Raw genomic sequence first — 17,838 nt, 5'->3', positions numbered from 1 at the left:
TCGCTTCTGCGTCTGTTCTTAAACTGCAAGAAAGCAATGTGTGAAGTCGTTCAGGCTGCTGACTGCAGTACATTACTTCAAGCACCATCAAGCATCATTTTGCCTGCCCTGCAGATGCAGAAATGGAGCTTTAGTTATTTGTTTTTTCTTCAGCAGCACAATCCAGTTGAACTTGTGTCCCTCCACGACTGTTAGTCTAGTTGTTAAAGCAACCAAAAGGAGCAGGACGTAATGTGTATAAGGCAAACAAACCAGGGCAAATACCAGAGGGGGCCAGGGTAGTTTGATCATTTTAATAAATAAACTGTTTTAAAATGGTTTTCTTTTAATAATTTACATTTTAAACACATGGACAAACGTGGACATGGACATAAATTAAGTTCAGGACGAAAAAGACAATCATGAGTAATGGGCACATGAGTTATTCACAAAGCAGCAAACTATTCCATAACACATTATTTCAAGGAGGGGATGAGGGGTGAGACGTTCAGTGCAAATTCCCTTTACCATTTAACATCAGTGATTTCAGATCTACTTACTCCATGCATTAACGTACACAGTGGTTCAAAAGCAAACGGCCAGAAAAACAGCAAGCGAAAGGTCGCACAATTTATCGATTCTTTTTCCCCCTGAATTAAAAAATAAACACAAAGGATGAGTAAAAGCTACAGGCAAAAAAGGCAAGTTCCAACAGCAGGAAATGGTCAGAAACTTCTGCAAACTGTTGAGATGTATTTGAACACAAGTGAAAGAAAGGCAAAATGAAGTGCATCTGTCCTGTGCTGTATAACTGAAAACATTCTGAAGAATGCAGAGAGAAAAGAACACGGAGACAAAAGAAATCCAGACAGTACTAGTGTGTCTGTAACACACACACATGCATGGCTGGCCACAACTTTTACCAGCAGCATGATGGTTGCAGGCAGCGCAGAGGTCAGAAGCAGCAATCAAAGCAACAAACTCATCAAATGAAGCCTTTTCACGTGCTGTGTTTTAGGACATTATGACTCGTTAGGTCCTCAGGTGCAGTTACCAACTCGTCATGAATCTGTGTGTGCGTGGGTGTGTTACAGTAATACAAAACGCTGCAAAATAGAACATAAAGTGGCATCCTAAGAACTTTGATCGTCTAAAGGGTCACTGACACCAACTCATCACGGATCATCAACTCTCACCAGCTCCTCCACTTTTAGACGATGTGCTCAGCAGACAGACCCTCAGTGTGGCGTCAAACTCTGGCAAAAAAAAAAAATGCTTGAAATTAACAGCCGATGCATCGCTGTGCATATTTCTACAGAGAAAAACAGGAAGGCAAGACCACAAAGTGAGTGCACCATCGATCCACCTGCTGTGGCCTCGAGCTCAGCTCTCCGTGCAGAGAGAGGGCCAAGCAGGCACCCGTAGTCTGGGCAGGGTTCCCTCCATCAGCCTCTCCATCCACAGTCCCAGCCTGTCCAGCTTGTGATGAACCTCTATGCTGGTGGCCCTGCTGGAGCTTTTCTTGGGTACGGCTCCGTCCTCCCTGGAATGGGAGCGGGACCTGGAGTGTGAGCTGGACCTGGACCTGGAGCGGGACTTCCTCCTGCTGCTGCTGGAGGAAGACGCCTCGGACGAGGAGTCGTCCCCTGTGAAGACGGGCCTGAAGAGGCAAAAGTACTTCTTGTGGCCGTTGAGGGCGAGCACGTGGCCGCTGTAGTCGGCGGACTCCTCGTCGTCGTCCGAGTGGCCTTCGCCCTGCGCGGCCTCGTAGGCCGAGCGGACGAGCGAGGGCATCCAGTGGCGGTGCTTGTCGGCATTCAGGAAGGAGAAGTGAAGCGTCTGAGTCCTGCAGCGACGGAATGGTTGGCGGTAGTGAGTGAACACAGTAGACAGGCAAAAGAGGAAAGTAAGAGGACCAAGCCCATGCAAAAAGAAAAAAAGGGAAAAAAAGAACATTGGGTCTGTTCAATTTTGGATACTCCTTGAAAGCAGGCTAAAGCAATATCAGTTAAAAAATAAAGAGAAAAAAAAACACCTTGTCTTAACAAAGGGTATGACCAACTATATTCGGCAGGTGACATAGGTGAGATATATAATTATCCATCACAATAATATTGCCTGTAATGGGCCTCTCATGCTTAAAAGGTGCGAAATTGTGATAAAATAGCACTTTTTTTCAATTAATTTCATGTCAACACCAACAGAAAAAAAGAAAAGAACAGAAAAGTAAGAAGGAACTACAATATTTGTGTGGCGCTCAGACTCAGGCTCACCCGGAAAAAGAAAAAACCTCTTTGGCATATTTCCTGAGCAGGGCCGTCTTGGAGGCGTTGGTGAGCACCAGCACCACGTTGATGTGACCCGGTCGCAGCTTGACCAGGTTGCTGGTGTACGTGATGTCCGTCAGCTCGGTCACTTCCACAAAGTCCTTTCTTGGAGGACGGCTGCGGATGAATAGAGCGACAAGTTAAATCGACTGGAAGGAAAAGCTGGAGCTGGCCCTAATTTAAGCGCCACAGCAGCTCCTGGAACAAGGTGAGGAGCTGTAACCTTTCATGGAAACTAGCACCGTGGGAAGTAGAGTTCTTAGGATGCTGTCTGCTCTAACGGATGAGGGAATCCATCTGACACTACCTTGAAGTGCTTGCTCTGCTCGAAGCATCAGCCTCAGCTTGGGGCTGCTCCTTTGGCTTTGGCTTCCTGGGTTTGTTCTCAGCTGGCTCACTGAAAACAAAAAATACAAAAAAAACACCACAGAGAGAAAATCCATCAGTGAGTACAGATACTGCAACGATCTCTGAGATCACAAAAGTGGCTATGAACGCAATTAAAATATCTCAAACTAAACGAGGTGGTGACCCCCTGACCTGAAAGCCTGAATGATGACGGTGCCAAAAAGGATGAAGAGGGCGGAGAAGATAAGCGACAGAATGGGCATCATCTCACGCCTAGAGGAGAGAAAATATGTGAGCGTGACGCCTCCTAGTGGTCGTCTCAGGTCGCATGCAGAGGTCGCCCCATCTCTCACCAGTTTGAGTAGAGAAGGTCATCATATATTTTAAGGATGTAATCATATGCAGCGTACATCCACTGAATAAGCAGCATCTGCAAGATCGGGAGAAAGCAAATGTCACAATTTGAGCAAAGCGACTGACGCTCTGGTCAATATTTCATCATCCTTGAGATTCTCAGCCGGCCACGGCGGCCTTACAGGGGCCATCTCGTTGTTGAGCTCCGGCAGCGTGGCGTCAGAGGTGAGGTAGGCGGGGTCATTCTGGAGCAGCTCCAGCTGTTCATGAAGCCTGTGTTTATCCTCTTCGCTGCCGTTCCAGCCGCTGCTCATGGAACGGAACAAGACCTTGCCGGCTTGGCTCCGCCTCTCAAGGATCACCACCTGAGAGCCATGAAAATAAGCACCTTCAGTACAAAGACAGAATATGACTTGCGGAAAGCACTCTGCATATTCTTGCATGCAGAAAAATCCAGTTCACTTTCAGGTAGCTCAATTTCTATTGACGAGCACACTGTGGGAGCCTTGTGGTGAGTCTAGGTACTGATGCATGTGTCTTCTGCACTGACCTGAGGAGAGAGTGCAGCTTGATTAGGCAGCAGAGCCTGACAGAGAGGCTGCTGGTGACGCTGGTAGACGTACGCAAAGCGCAGAACGTCCTTCGTGTTCGCAGATGCAAACTCCAAGAAGGCTTTGTTGCCTGCAATGAAGTCCTGCTCCTCGCCTGTGATCAGCAGCACGCAGTACCTGCAAGACAGCCGCAATATCACCTGCTGCACACGTCCAAACGGAACGCCTCTGTGTCATCTCCGTAACGATGGACCCTACTGATCTCACTCTTCTGACTCCTTCTTCTCTTCTTAAATTACCATTAAATAAAAATGTCTTACTTTCTTCGCCTGTGGAACTGCTTGACAGGACACAGCTCATCAAAAAGCTGCTGGTTGACGAGACGCGGCACCTGCAGGAACTTGTTGTTTGAGACAAACTCGTCCATGATCTGTCGCTTCATCCCCCTCGCCTGCAGCGATAAGTAGAAAAGGTGTGCGCAAAGTGTGAGGAGTCGAAAGAAAAAAACCTTTGAAATCTTTGCAAGTTTGCTGGTACCTGGATGATATCGACGGGCTTGTTGGTGTTCTCCTTGAACAGCAGCATGCTGGGGGCGTACGTGTTGACGCTGAACTGCCGGAGTAGCTGAGCACTGCGTTTGTGACCCTGGTCCACGAAGCCAAAGCGCACGTAAGCTCTGAAGGTGAATGCTGTCAACTAGAGAGTGGGCAGATGAGAGCTTTAAAACAAAACAGTGCATTCAAAGACACGGGTGCAGTAGATATGATACTGGAGTCGAAGACTTCCTACTTTGTATGCAAACAGTCTAATTTGTGCATCTGCTGTGTGTTTAGATAAATGACTTACTTTATATATGAGAGGAACTTGTGGAACTTGGTCAAACAAGAGAACGTTGGGCTTATTTTCAATCTGCCAACCAGCCAGAAATTCCACGTAGTTGTCGTCTGTGATCTGAAGCAACATTGGAATAAAGCTCAAAAATAAATTCTTGCAAATTAAATAAGAGCAATCTGGTTTCATTTAACGCTGGTAATATTATTATTATTGGTAGCAGAATAGACACTGTGCAACAGGCAAATGAAGACAATAAAACTGTTGGACAAAAATAAATTATAAAATTAAAAGTAGTGTGAGAAATGAACATGTACATGTACATGTGGTAGTGCATTCTAGTCTGTCGCATTCACCTTTTCCACCAGTTTTGTTGGCAGCAGGTCTTCAATAAATTGTCGCAGGTACTCCCGAACAACAGCCTGATGGAAGAAAGTCACGCGGCCGTTCAGCAGCCCGATGATGGAGGGAGCTCGGTGGGCTCCCAGGTGGCTGGACAGGCGCCGCTCACTCCCCAGGTCCACGATGCCGATCCCAACACCTGGTGCAATGGTCATATCAGAAAATTGCTATGACACTAGAAAAGTACTTCAGTAAAACAAAATTGTTTTCTGTTTTTACGATTGAAAACTAACCTGTAACTAAGTGAAGCAAGAAAAATCATATTCAAATTCTCAAATATTTATGTTTGTATTATACAATATTCAAAACGATCAAAATTCACTTTAAGTTGGGATGGTGTGGGACACTCGAAGTAGCGCTGTCTGGAGGGTGAGAGGGCAGTCTTACCAAGTGGTTCCAGCTCCTGCACCACCTCCTTCCACACGGGCTCAATGTGGATGCAGGCGAAGCACCACTCAGACGTCACTTTGATGAGGTATGGCCTTTTGTGGCTGTCTGGAAGGATGTCGCTGAGAAACTGTGTGTAGTGAAGCAGGTACTTGCTGTCTGTAAAATCCCTAGACCTGAAGAAGGGGAGGGCGGTGGGTAACACTTGACAACAACGTGCATTTTTGATACTGAGGATTAAAATTCAGGGTTAAGGAAGGAATTGGGATTCACCCTTGAATCTTTTTTTTTTTTTTTTAATCCATTCCCGACTCGGTTATGCCAGCCTTTTAGGACACAGCCCAGGAGAAAACTCCAATATAGATACTCATTCTTGGCGTTGGTGCACATCCTCAGCGGAAGCACACACTCTACTCTGCCCACTGTGTCAAGAATTTACACACAGAGATTGTCTGTGTGTGGATGTTCATAATTCAACGCCCAGTAAAAGACAATTGCCAAATCAATGTGTTCAGCATTAACACTATGTTCCAAGGGTATACACCAATAGTATATAGTAAACCTTCCTGTTAGACCAAAAACCGTCAGTTGGTGCTAGTCATGGCAGCAGTGTGTGAGAGCAGTTTGTGAATTAACTGTGTGTTGACTGACACTAAACTAATCGTATAGGGGGGGGGGGGGGGGCTCTACATGCAATTACCTCGGAAAATGGAAAAAAGACTCATCAAAGTAAAAGCTGTTATGGAAGCCATTGAAACCGTGGTGGTGTGAATGGCCGGCGGTTTGCTTTTCGTCCATCTGTCCGTAGCGGTCAAAGTTGGACCTTCGCTCCTCGTTGGACAAAATCTGAAAAGGATGACAGGAAATGGAGGTTGTACTTTTCTCAATCTCATGTTACTGGGAATGACACTTTGCAGACCGAATCACCTCTACTTGTATATATCGTTTCGTCACATCATAAAAAGGATGCGATGCCTGTCAAATCACCTCGTATGACTTGGATATCTTGATAAACATGTCCTCAGCGTTCGGGTCCTTGTTTTTATCCGGGTGCCTTTAAAAAGGTGAGGAAGACCAAAAGTCAATTTAAGGTTTTCAACAGGTTGAACAATATCGTTACTGAACACAGCGGATCCAGCGAGGAGCTGCAAGTGCAGCTGAGATATGATGCTAATGGGGGTGTTTGAGTGTGTCACCGCACCACTCACCACTCTTTGGCCAGATTCTTGTATGCCCTTTTGATTTCCGCCTGACTCGCGGTGCGACGGACACCAAGGATTGAGTAAGGGTCATTTTCGGTAGTGGTATCAGCCAACTGCAAACTCAGTACGAACAAAAAGACGGCAAGCGTCACACGGGACATCCTTGGTTTAACCCTGCTTCTCCTGTCCATCACCGCTAGCTGCTATCCTCGTCCAAGCGCTGACCACACTTACAGCTACCGGGGCCTGTTCGCTGAACTAGCGTCAAAAAGCGGGCCGGAAACGGACCGATTTATCAAAAGAAAAGTATTGAGTTGACGTTACATGATTTAATTTTTTTTGACACCCGCAGAGGACACAGCGTCAATGTGATATGACGAATAAAACGCTACTAGCTAATGCAAAACGACCAGCATCATTATGCCCACTCATGAAAAAGATGGAGCTTCCGGTTGTAGGTTTCACAATAAAAAACCCTTCTGGACCGTGTGGGAATGTACGATGATGAAGCAAGAGACTGAATCGTTGCAAAGGGGGCTTTATTTTGAAAACAGGTTTTAACGTAGCACTCATTAATCGATTGAACTCCAAAGATTGTGACTGATTTCTAGCAAACGCGCAGGCGCAGACGTTATCCAACGACTTTCGAGGATTTTATTCCTTTTTTCATGTAAATGTACTTTTGAGACCCCCCTCCAAAAAATATTTAATTACGGATATTGAAACATATTTGTAAACGTAAGAGACACATTTGTGTTTTAATGCTTTTCTCTTGCTACGCATAGCTGGAGGTGGAGGGGAAACACAACTTCCGCTTCCTGTTCGTCACCGCCGCCACACGAATACACAACTGATTTTTGTTTTACAATGAACGAGAAATTGAACGCGCCTGCAACTGAGTCATTCTCAGAAAGATTAACCTGCCCGTGCCAATTTACCGAACAGGTCTCGGCTGACGTTGTTCATCCTGCGCGCACAGCAATATGAGCGGGCAGTGCGTGTTTTCATTGTGTCGGGTGATCTCGGAAAGTGCGCAGAGGGTCTTATCTCGGTAGCTAGCGTTAGCCCCGAGAGTCTGGGCCCTCGGCCGACTGTCACTCACCGGAAAGGTACAACTACACGAGCTCAGGTAACTTGAACAAATTGTTTAACAGGCGCAAGTTGCAAGACTGCAACAACAACAACAACAAAAAATTCAAATATAATTTGAAACGCTGTCCAAATAAGGTAGAGGGGTGCTGGTGGTACAGAAGCACAGATGGGGACAAGACACCTCACTGTCAGATGCATCTGACGCCAGGAGATTTCTTTATTTGAATGCAAACATTTTTTCAATGTTGTTTGAATGCATGCAGTTTTTTTTTTTAATATGTGGTTGTTTTTAACTTCAGGTAGGGTTATATGCACTTCATAATAAGAGACAAATTTGATTGGGATTAAGTCGAACTGGAAATATGTGATATGTGACTCGACACACTATTGAATGTTTCTTTCTTTCTCCTTTTCTTTATTTAAACCCCAGAGGCGTCACCATGAATCTCCTGCGCCTGGTGTGCCGGCACAAAACCGCATTGGTCATTGGCGCTATCTGCGGTTTTGCAGCAGTTTTGGTCTTTTTAGCCAAATGTACCTCTGAAACTTTAAAACAGGACCAGCAGGACCCCCCGGGCCTGGCCCCTCACCCAAATGCGCTGCAGTCCCGATTGGAGCACAATAATCCTCCAGCACGCAAGGATCACTCGGCATTCCTGGTGATCCTCATCACAACTGGACCGAAGTACACAGAGCGGAGGAGCATCATCCGCAGCACTTGGCTGGCCAAGCGGGATTCGGATGTTCTGGCCAAGTTTGTCGTGGGAACCCATGGGCTTTCCAACGAGGACCTTCAGAACCTCAACACAGAGCAAGGGCGCCACAAAGATCTGCTGTTGTTGCCCGACTTGCGAGATTCGTACGAGAACTTGACAATTAAGCTGCTGCACATGTATTCCTGGCTGGACCAGAATGTGGATTTCAAGTTTGTTTTCAAGGCGGACGACGACACCTTCGCTCGCCTGGACCTGCTCAAGGAGGAGCTGAAGGGGAAAGAACCGACTCGGCTCTACTGGGGCTTCTTCTCTGGCAGGGGACGAGTGAAATCAGCTGGGAAGTGGAGGGAGAGTTTGTGGGATCTTTGTGACTACTACCTGCCCTACGCACTGGGCGGCGGCTACATCCTGTCAGCTGACCTGGTACGCTTCGTGCATCTCAACAGGGCCTACTTGAAGACGTGGCAGAGTGAGGACGTGTCTCTGGGTGCGTGGTTGGCACCGGTGGACGTCCGTCGGACGCACGACCCGCGGTTTGACACGGAGTACAAGTCGCGCGGTTGCAACAACAAGTACTTGGTGACGCACAAGCAGAGCCTGGAGGACATGCTGGAGAAACACCAGACCCTGCAGCGCCACGGCAGGCTCTGCAAGGAGGAAGTCAAGCTGCGACTGTCGTACGTGTATGACTGGGGCGTGCCGCCGTCGCAGTGCTGTCAGAGGAAGGATGGCGTCCCTTGAGGTTTTTTTTTTTGTTTGTTTCTTCCTTTTTCTTTTCCTTTCTGCAAGCTGAAAGTCTGCCTCCGATTTACATCGCCGAAGTTGGGCAGTCGAGGGATAGTTCCTTTGATCCAAGTTTCCATTGGAACACCACTTAAAATTTTGTAACACGCAATTATTTCCAACCAAAACCCAAATCAAAAATGCAATTCTGCCTTCTATTTCTTAAAAAAAAGATCATTTAAGAACAATAAAAAAAATATATGTTTTGTTGGAGCGCCTTATAGATGGAATAATCCACCTTTACTTCATCTATATATGTTTGTCAACTGGTGTCTCAATGGAGATTGGCTTAGCTAATGTCGTTTTTACCCTTTTGCATCTCAAAGAAAAGCTGCCATCACTGTGGTGTCTTTTATTGACTCGTGTTCTTCTCGCTGAAAGCCTTGAAATTTGTGCCCATGTTTTTTTTCGGTACTCCCTTCCTATGTCTCCCCGTTACTTCTGCTGTATGGATCACTAAATATATATATATATTAAAAAAAAAAAACCTATAATATATGTTTAAAGGTTAATTTAGTGTATTGCAAAGTGCAAACACAGATGGCACGTTCTTACACTGCAGTGTTTTGTCTTTTTTCTAAAAAGCAATTTTTGGTCATTTTATTTATTGTTTTATTTATTTTTCAGCTGACTATCACACTATATGTTAACACTGAACCTCAGTGGCTGTTGTGACTAAGGAGACATTTTATTTTTATATTTTTGTCTAGTGGGGAAAACAGCAACTTTGCATTAATTTACTAGTTCATGGGGGCTGAAATGTGCAGCTTTTTTCCGGAGGATACACAAGGTTTTAAAATAGCCATGAGGTGCAAAGAATAATGAATGTGTCATATTCAGAAGGCCTTGTCATTACTTAACCTGAATTTAAAGGTGAAATGAGATTATAAGCATTCACACAGCATTAAGCAGCTGTTCCTAATATAGAAATGTTTGAGTCATGCTTTCCTGCGCGGCAAAGATATGGAGAAAAATATGTAGTCATCACCGAAATGCCAAACCTGGACATGTGGACAATTATGGAATAAAGTTAAATTATTAGCTATTTTACTCCAGTAACCAGCTCAGTTCAGTCAGCTCACTACAGTGCAGGTTCTTCAGGTGAATGTTTGTAGCACGTCACTGATAAAGATTGCTAAACTTGTCTGATAGACTACAAGCAGGTACTTGGTCACTTCCGTTTTGTTATGTTTTTAATCCCAAACACTTTTAAAGTGAAACAGGTCTTCATGTTGTAACTTTTTATTCCGCTGTTCAACTCTGCAAGCTAGCGTGACGTCAGTAGCTTTGAGCCAAACCTTGTGAAATGTGTGGAGTTTTGGTTTACACGGTACGATATGTTACAGCATCAGCAGCAGACGATTGCTGCATTAGCCACATCCAATTTCAAACCCATTGTTTATGAACCACGTCAAGATTTCTGTGAACCATCATAGGAGAATTTTCTTTTACTGACAGATTCTGTCACATCGCACCTGATAGTTTTTGTGTTTGTTTTGTTACGTACGATCAACTTTCCTGGATGTTTTATTAAAAAGGTTCAAATTAATTCCTCTCATTGTTGTCCGACAAAATATGTTCTGAATCTCTCTGCATGCGAACATTTCTACCAAGACAGTTTGGAGTAATCTCTTTGCAACGATCAAAAGTGCTCTCATGTCATTTTACATATAACCAGGGATGAAACCTGAGTAAGAACAGAGTTTGGTTTGATGAACATTTGCTACGTCGGGTCGGGGCTCTCCAATCTGACAGCTGTGCAACTGTGGCTCAGGGATGAATCACGTTTTACAGCACGGCACAGTTCAATTCATCTTTCGTCGGTGTGTTTTTTTTAACGTCCCTTTGAGGGTGACACTCACTATGAGAACGTTTGAACGCGTCTCAGGGTTCCTCTCACGTGGACAAACTCAGGCACGTTCTGCAGTCCCTCGCTCTTCCTCTTCTGCTCCAACTCCAGCTGCAAAACAGCAAATATTTGCAATACATTTCTACACACAGATCAGTCTTACCCTGAAGATGCCCAAGAATGTAACGCGTCACTCTATATTGCTTGGTGTACGCACTACTCACAGCTTGTATTTTCTGCCGCCTCTGACGTAGTTTCACCTCCAGATCAGAGGAGGCGGAGAGGAGAAGCTCCCTCTGCTTCTGTCTCTCCCTCCATTTTTGCTCCAGCACACACTGCAGCTCTGGCTTTCTTCTGGGCAGCAGACCCCTGAGGACACAGATTAGCCTATATGATTGAATGGATGAATGCATGATGTTGAAACTAGAAGTGCTTTTTTTTATATCGAGGTTGTGTTGTGAATTGTTTTCTGTTTGCGCTAATGGGGTCTGTTTAGTAGATATGATTTGTAGGTGTCTTCAATAACTGAAGAAAAATCAGCAGATTCTGTGGAGTTTATATTGTCTTCTTTTCTGCTACTTAGATACATTGATGGTTCTGGACGTGGCCAGTGCCATCCACACTCGCCACTGGTCTGAGCAAAATATTCATATATTTTTAATTAATACTCATGAAGAAGAGACGCAAATGTATAATTATTCATTGTTGCCTTCTTTCAGTGAAATATAATGCATGCCTATGCCCCTGCAATAATTCAGACTTGTATGTTCTCTTTAGTGAGCAACGCATTTATTTTCACAACCTGAACCAACTGCACAGACGGACACATCTCAGGATTACATAACTGCAAATGAGCAAATGCATTAGGTGAACTTTTCACTTGGAGCGGCCACAGAGCTGCATGTTCACTCACCATCTGTGGCAGAGGAGCAGCTCTTGGTGCAGGGCTCTGTGCTGCTGAGAGGCTATGATGGGATTTGGCAGCTTCTGCGGTTTGACTAGGTCGCCACCCACCTGTTGTTGACTTTCAGGTACCATCCGGCAGAGCCCGAGTCCCTCTGTCACACATAATAACGGGCTTTCCTCAGCTCTTACTTAGTGGTGTACATGATGCAGCGTCACAACTTCTCATCAATATTATAATAACAATAATACAATAATAACAATGCAATAATTACTAACGTTATTATTGTCTTATTACATTAAAACAATAATCAATGAGATTTATTTCTTAGGTAAACACACGTCACCATACCTGTTGTGACTCGAAGAGCCGCTTTTTGCGTTTGCTAAATGAACAGAAGTGAGTGAGCAGGTCAGTTGGCTGGTAAAAGGCTTTTGCATTTAAATATGAGGACTTATTTTTAAAATAACTAAAGTACTGAAAAATATTAATACGCATGGCATATTGAAATCATTGAAGACAGTTATGGGTTTCATTACTGAACACGTTTAAATTTAGGGTGGTTTTGCATGTTTTTTTCTCCCCAAAATGAGGAGAGGTGTGTCACAACTAAAAGTCTTAAGTACTTTTTTTTTTTTTTTTTTCAATTAATACTACTAAACAAGTATTAATGTGGAAAGAAATGTGTATGTTTACTTGATTCGTTATAAATATTTATAATATAAAGCAACACTGGCATTTTCAGCCCTTCTTCATCAAGAATCGATCTGCTATTCCACTGAAAATTTGACAACCTTACACAAATTACACAATTCTAAAATCCATTCTTACCTGTGTGTTGTGGTAGAGCCGCATTCCTGAAGCGTGAAATGTGTTCTCTAAGAAGGGGAAGGCGGAGCAGCAGCAACTCGCCTCCACGCTGCAAACCTTTATCTGAACATGTGTCCTGAGATCAAATCTTATTAAGTGTCTTCCAAGCCTTTGTTCCAACCTTGTTTCCTTCAGGACAGACACATATGTTGCCGTCCTAAGCAGGAACAACATATGGAGGGGAGGGATTAATGTTAAGTTAATATGAGGATGACGCGACGTCAAGTTCAAGCAGAACGTAAACAAATAGGGCTGTTGTTGAGTGTGGCTATTGAGCTGAGGGTTGTCAAGATTCCCGCTGAAAAAGCCTAAATCTATAGCCCAAATCCTTTGATCTATACTGTTCCCACAAAAAAGTTCTTTCCACTTGGTGTGAAAGTAAAAATTGATGCACAGCACAGTGTTTTGGTTGTGGTGACACCCAGTTTTATAGAACTCAAAGTTGCAGGCAGGGTAAAAGATCCCAAAAATGGCTCAATGCAAAGTCTCTTGACAATTCATGTTCAATTTATTGTTGAAATTTTTAGATTGAAACAGAACTATTATGTTGTCCTGGTCCAAAATCAGACCAGTGACCCATTGTCAGCTTTGCTGCTGCAGCATATTAACAAGAGACGCAGGGATTAAGCTTAAGCAAAGTGCAAATGATGACGAGAGAGGATTTGCAAAAAATAGTGGCAGCCCGCTGCTCATAATGCCAAGTATGCAAATGTGTCTCAAATGCAGTTTGCGTACACTGACATGCTGACACCCAGGACCCTCAGAGCTGATGGAGACGGAAGCTATTTAGGCAGAAACACATTTTGGAATTACTTTTAAAAAAGAAAAAGAAGTAGAAGTTTAAATAGCCTAATAATGGACCTCTAGAGAGGAAGTGGAGGTGGTTATGTGCTGGTGTCAGCCCATTTCGGTGCGTGTGAAAACGATGTTTGATCCCTGCTGTTCCCGCTTCTCTGCCCACGGGTGTATCTATGAGCAGCCCTGGATCAGAGGCAGCACTTTTCATCACTGTTTATCGCACCCACTTACCTCATTCAGGTGCCATTATTCTGGCCATAAAATGGCGGAATGCGCCGTGTCAGTCACACCTTCTAAAATATTAGCAGCATGTACGACCCCGGTGTATTTGTCTCCTCCTTTCCACACGGTGTTTATTGCTATTTCTCGCGGTTGTTTGTGCGCAAATAAGCGATACAGCAAATTCCCAGTAGATGGCAGTGTGGTGTTGCACGGGAATCCGCAAATTAAACGTAAAAGAAGACTGTGAGCCAGCGAAACCGGAAATGTCAAGCGAGTGATTGCGAAGTGAACCAGTAGACAGTGCAGGATATCTAGCAATATCTTTTCCATGATGGTGTTCTGATTTAACACTGCGGTGCCTACAGTCCTATAACGTCGTCAACGAGAACCCGCGAATATGACAAATGGTAAGTTTGCTTCGGTGGCATCAATTCCAGAACTTTCTGTAACAGAGCAGGACGTGTGATTGAAGCTAAGCCACTATGGGGGGAACGGCTAGTGGGAAGATAGCTTAGCTGTATACGTGGCCCAGATATACAGCTCACGAATTGATGCCGGCGCGTTTTTTTCTTTGGAATTGCAACCTTCTTGATGCAATGTTTACGTTTAGCCAACCTCCCCTTCCTGACAATATCTAGGCGTGACGTTAGTTTGTGGTACCGTGTTTTCGTGCTACGAGCCGTCCTGCTAACTAGCCTCGGTTGACACAAGGGGATCTGTTGCTTATCGTCAGTTATTCGGGACAGCCTCGGTAAAACTTCATCGGGGATTTAAAAAGGCATTGAATTTGTGAAAACGCGAGTGTTGTTTGCACGTAAACTTAATTAGCGACTCCCTTTAGTTGGATCATAAACGGGCTGCTCCTTAACTTATCGACGTAAAGTCTAGAGTGCCTTGTTTATGAATTCAAATGAATAGCGCTGTGTCAGCGAAGATCGCGCGTTGTTCTGTTTGACGCTCAGGTTTCCGCACATTTGGTTTTGTTGTATATTTATTTTAAACTGTGTACGGGTTGCGCCGAAAATAACCACTAAGTTGTTCTTTCCTTAGTGTATTCATTTGATGGCATCCTGGTGTTTGGGGTGCTGTTCATCTGCACCTGTGCATACCTCAAAAAGGTACCTCGCCTCAACAGCTGGCTGCTGTCTGAGAAGAAAGGAGTGTGGGGCGTCTTCTACAAAGGTGACCCATTAATCCATGGAACATACAGACACTTTGGCCTAATTTGTATGCCACAACGTGGACATCTTCATCTTTAGAATTTATTTTGTTTGCCCCCTGTTTTGTTTTTTTGTTTTTTTTTTTATCAGTCGTTGGTAGATTTAAATATGAGTATTAATGGATCAGATCCTCTCTATCTGTTCTTAAAAGACTTCAGTCGACTTTTTTTTTTTTTTACGTAGTCCTTTGCCTGATTTGTGCTGTGCTTTTGCAGCATAATTTTAATTGTATGTTTGGCTTCGGCTTTAGTTGCACACACAACCAGACACAACAAGTGGACTTTGAAATTGTGTCATTCCACACAAACTGGTTAAAGGGTTTTATTTACAATTCATACTTCACCCTCTGTTTACGTCCTCCTACAAAACAGTCAGTATTGCTTCATGCCAAAATTGATGCATGTTGGACCTTCCACATGATTGAAAGGGGACAAAAACAGGGCAGCAACGATGTGGTCTCAGTGGGCAGAATAAACACTAGGCCGTGGTTGTTGTTACCAACCTACATGTTGATAGTTTTAAACATTTATTTAGTGACCTACTAAAATGAAGTATACTGGAAATATTGTGTAGGGCTGCTCTTTTGGAGTCTGGAATGGAAAAGAAAAATCTTGGAGTTTGTATAGCATGAAATTACCAAGTAAAATCAAAATGTGAACCTGTGTTGTTTATACCTGCTTAACCTCTTCCCTATGTTTTCCTCTTCTCAGCTGCAGTGATTGGAACACGGCTTCACATTCCCGTGGCACTTTCCTGTTTGGCCATGGCTTTCTACATAGTCTTTTTGAAATGATGAAGTCATCCGAGACTGCAAAAGACTGGATGGCCACAGGCTGGGCACGTACTCATCTGTCTGGTTGTTGTTACTGATCCATGTGGTGGGACATCTACAGGATTGCACAACTGATGAAGCCCTGTGGACCCGTGATAAAGACTGGGCCTGTGCTGCCCCCTTCTGGTGATTGAGTACAGCATCTCTTTCTTTCAGTGTATGCGCTACAGACATGAAGGGCATCCAGAATCTGTGCCACACAGGAGAAACTCATGGAATCTTCCTGTTCACGAATACGGTTGTTTGTCTTTTTGCTGAAGGATGCAGAAGATGGAAGGGAAGTTGTTTGTGCATTACACCATATACATGTGTACAACGTGGAAAAATAGCTTAGCTGTATATATTTGGAAACAATTGATGACCAACAAAAATCCACCAGTGGTGATGTGTTAACAGATATATTAATGATCACCTTTTGCTCCCAACTATGCTGTTTTTTCTGCACCAATTCCTCTGTCAGTGGTGGCGGGAAGGATATACAAAGCTAATATATAAAGATGTTGCTATGTACGATTATATTTTACGTTATGTTTTTTCTCTTTTAACAGTGCTGTTCAGTTTAAATTTGGAAATATACATTTTACTAAGGTGTAGTATGTTGTATTTCCTTTAGCATCTCGTAATATTAGTGGGTTTTTTTTTTTACATTCACATTAAACTGGAAATTCCACAGCTGTCAAAAAAAATTCCATCACATTTGTAATATGTTGTGGTTATTCGGCATCCAACTTGCCGGGAGATTTAAATGCAATGCCAAATAGAGATGGTGCTTCTCATGCCATCATTACTAATTTAAATAATGATATTCTGATGTTCACCTTATTTTTTATAAGAAGAAATTGTTTGGGCGGGAATGACATTGAATTTTGAGTAAAATATTAAGCACACTGTCTCTGTCTTAGTTTATTTTTTAAATGCTTGTTTTTTTTTTTTAGTAGGGTTCTGGTAAAGGTTCTGCACACTCAATATGTATTTACATATTTGAAAAGCAATAGACGACACAGTGGTGCAGTGGTTCCTCACAGCAAGAAGGTTGTCGGTGCGATTCCCTTTTTGTGTGGAGTTTGCGCGTGTGTGTGTGTGTGTGTGTGTGTGTGGGGGGGGTGTCTCCATGTGGACCTGCGATGAAGCCATGGAGATAAAAAAACAAAACAACTTTTAAATTGCTAAACTATGACTTCCATTTTGATGCCATGCAGCTTATAATGACTGGCCAACTGTTAGGTATCACAACGTGTGTCTGACTTATTGGCCACATAAAATCTGCACATTAACACTTGCGATATTACTTATTTCTGTCCAGCTTGTTGACTTGTCGGGGAAAATAAAATAGAAGGCCTTTATAGGCCTATATTATTTATATTATTATTTAAATGTATATTAAATACGGCAATAAAAATGTTTGTAGGGTATAAAAGGAAAAATAAACAAGATATTTACATGTTATGGACAGTTGGATTTACAAAGTGTTCAATTCTCTCATGACAACGCATGTTTTGCGAATGAAAGCATGTCTCATGCGAAACCATCGCAAGTACACGCAAACCGGTCCGACGAGTTTTAGCAGCTGACGGTGGGAGATTCCCACCGGTTGACGGCGACAGGGAGGGAGGTGACGGGAACGTCCTCCCCGGTTTCCCGAACGCCGCGGAATTCTCGCGAGAAATTTAGTAGACGTCTGACAGGAGCGCCCCCCCCCCCCCCCCCCCCCCCACAACACGTACACGTTCGAGAAAGTGCACGTTCCCGGCCGCGCGCTCCGGGAAAGAGGCCGAACAAGCAGCAGCAGCAGCAGAACGGGGGGGGGGAGAAATTTCAGAGCGAGCGCGAGAGAGAGAGAGAGAGAGAGAGAGAGAGAGAGAGAGAGACACGCCGAAGCACTGCTACCAACTGCTAGCGCTGCTACCCTGCTGCTACCCTGCTGCTACCTGCCCGCAGCCAGCAGTCTTCAGGGAGGAAGTTATCTGCAGCGTACAAGCTGCGGCGGCGGGGAGAAATTCTGCCGAAGTGGGCGGCTGAAGTTCCGCGACATTAATGAGCGTTCCAGCTTCGCCCTTTTTCAAGGAAGCAAGAAGGAGGGGAGACAGCAACAGCAACAGCAACAGCAGCAGCGGCAGCAGCAAAAACAACAACAGAACACCACGTCGTGCCGCACGGAGAGTGAGAGGGCA

The 17,838-nt window shown here is 44.2% G+C and overlaps 4 protein-coding genes across 4 annotated transcripts; 2 read left to right on the top strand and 2 right to left on the bottom strand.

Moving 5' to 3' along the window:
- Positions 1-278: 278 nt before the first annotated feature.
- Positions 279-7,119, bottom strand: dnajc16l (DnaJ (Hsp40) homolog, subfamily C, member 16 like). Its single transcript, XM_076014168.1, has 15 exons — positions 6,388-7,119; positions 6,167-6,233; positions 5,880-6,025; positions 5,180-5,355; positions 4,747-4,931; positions 4,406-4,510; positions 4,097-4,255; positions 3,880-4,010; positions 3,559-3,736; positions 3,191-3,373; positions 3,008-3,084; positions 2,847-2,927; positions 2,614-2,703; positions 2,253-2,423; positions 279-1,825 (listed from the first exon to the last, which is right to left on the bottom strand). Exons 1-15 carry the CDS (start codon positions 6,570-6,572, stop codon positions 1,363-1,365), a joined length of 2,397 nt encoding a protein of 798 aa, XP_075870283.1. The 5' UTR covers positions 6,573-7,119; the 3' UTR covers positions 279-1,362.
- Positions 7,120-7,222: 103 nt separating this feature from the next.
- Positions 7,223-9,439, top strand: b3galt6 (UDP-Gal:betaGal beta 1,3-galactosyltransferase polypeptide 6). The gene is made up of 2 exons (XM_076014182.1): positions 7,223-7,510; positions 7,904-9,439. Exon 2 carries the CDS (start codon positions 7,914-7,916, stop codon positions 8,928-8,930), a length of 1,017 nt encoding a protein of 338 aa, XP_075870297.1. The 5' UTR covers positions 7,223-7,510; positions 7,904-7,913; the 3' UTR covers positions 8,931-9,439.
- Positions 9,440-10,668: 1,229 nt separating this feature from the next.
- Positions 10,669-13,742, bottom strand: LOC142880338 (protein FAM107B). The gene is made up of 6 exons (XM_076014185.1): positions 13,625-13,742; positions 12,557-12,752; positions 12,077-12,110; positions 11,735-11,879; positions 11,046-11,190; positions 10,669-10,932 (listed from the first exon to the last, which is right to left on the bottom strand). Exons 1-6 carry the CDS (start codon positions 13,627-13,629, stop codon positions 10,834-10,836), a joined length of 624 nt encoding a protein of 207 aa, XP_075870300.1. The 5' UTR covers positions 13,630-13,742; the 3' UTR covers positions 10,669-10,833.
- A 126-nt stretch (positions 13,743-13,868) lies between these two features.
- On the top strand, positions 13,869-17,777 carry tmem167b (transmembrane protein 167B). The gene is made up of 3 exons (XM_076014187.1): positions 13,869-14,022; positions 14,666-14,797; positions 15,546-17,777. The coding sequence occupies exons 1-3, from the start codon at positions 14,013-14,015 to the stop codon at positions 15,626-15,628; spliced, it is 225 nt and encodes a 74-aa protein (XP_075870302.1). The 5' UTR covers positions 13,869-14,012; the 3' UTR covers positions 15,629-17,777.
- The last annotated feature ends 61 nt before the right edge of the window (positions 17,778-17,838 follow it).

This window comes from Nelusetta ayraudi, unplaced genomic scaffold (genome assembly GCF_046127955.1).
Source record: "Nelusetta ayraudi isolate G7.1 ecotype Tasmania unplaced genomic scaffold, CSIRO-AGI_Nayr_v1 ptg000168l, whole genome shotgun sequence".
NCBI classification, from domain to species: domain Eukaryota; kingdom Metazoa; phylum Chordata; class Actinopteri; order Tetraodontiformes; family Monacanthidae; genus Nelusetta; species Nelusetta ayraudi.
Note: the sequence above shows the minus strand (reverse complement) of the source record. Positions and strands in the feature narration are given on the sequence as shown.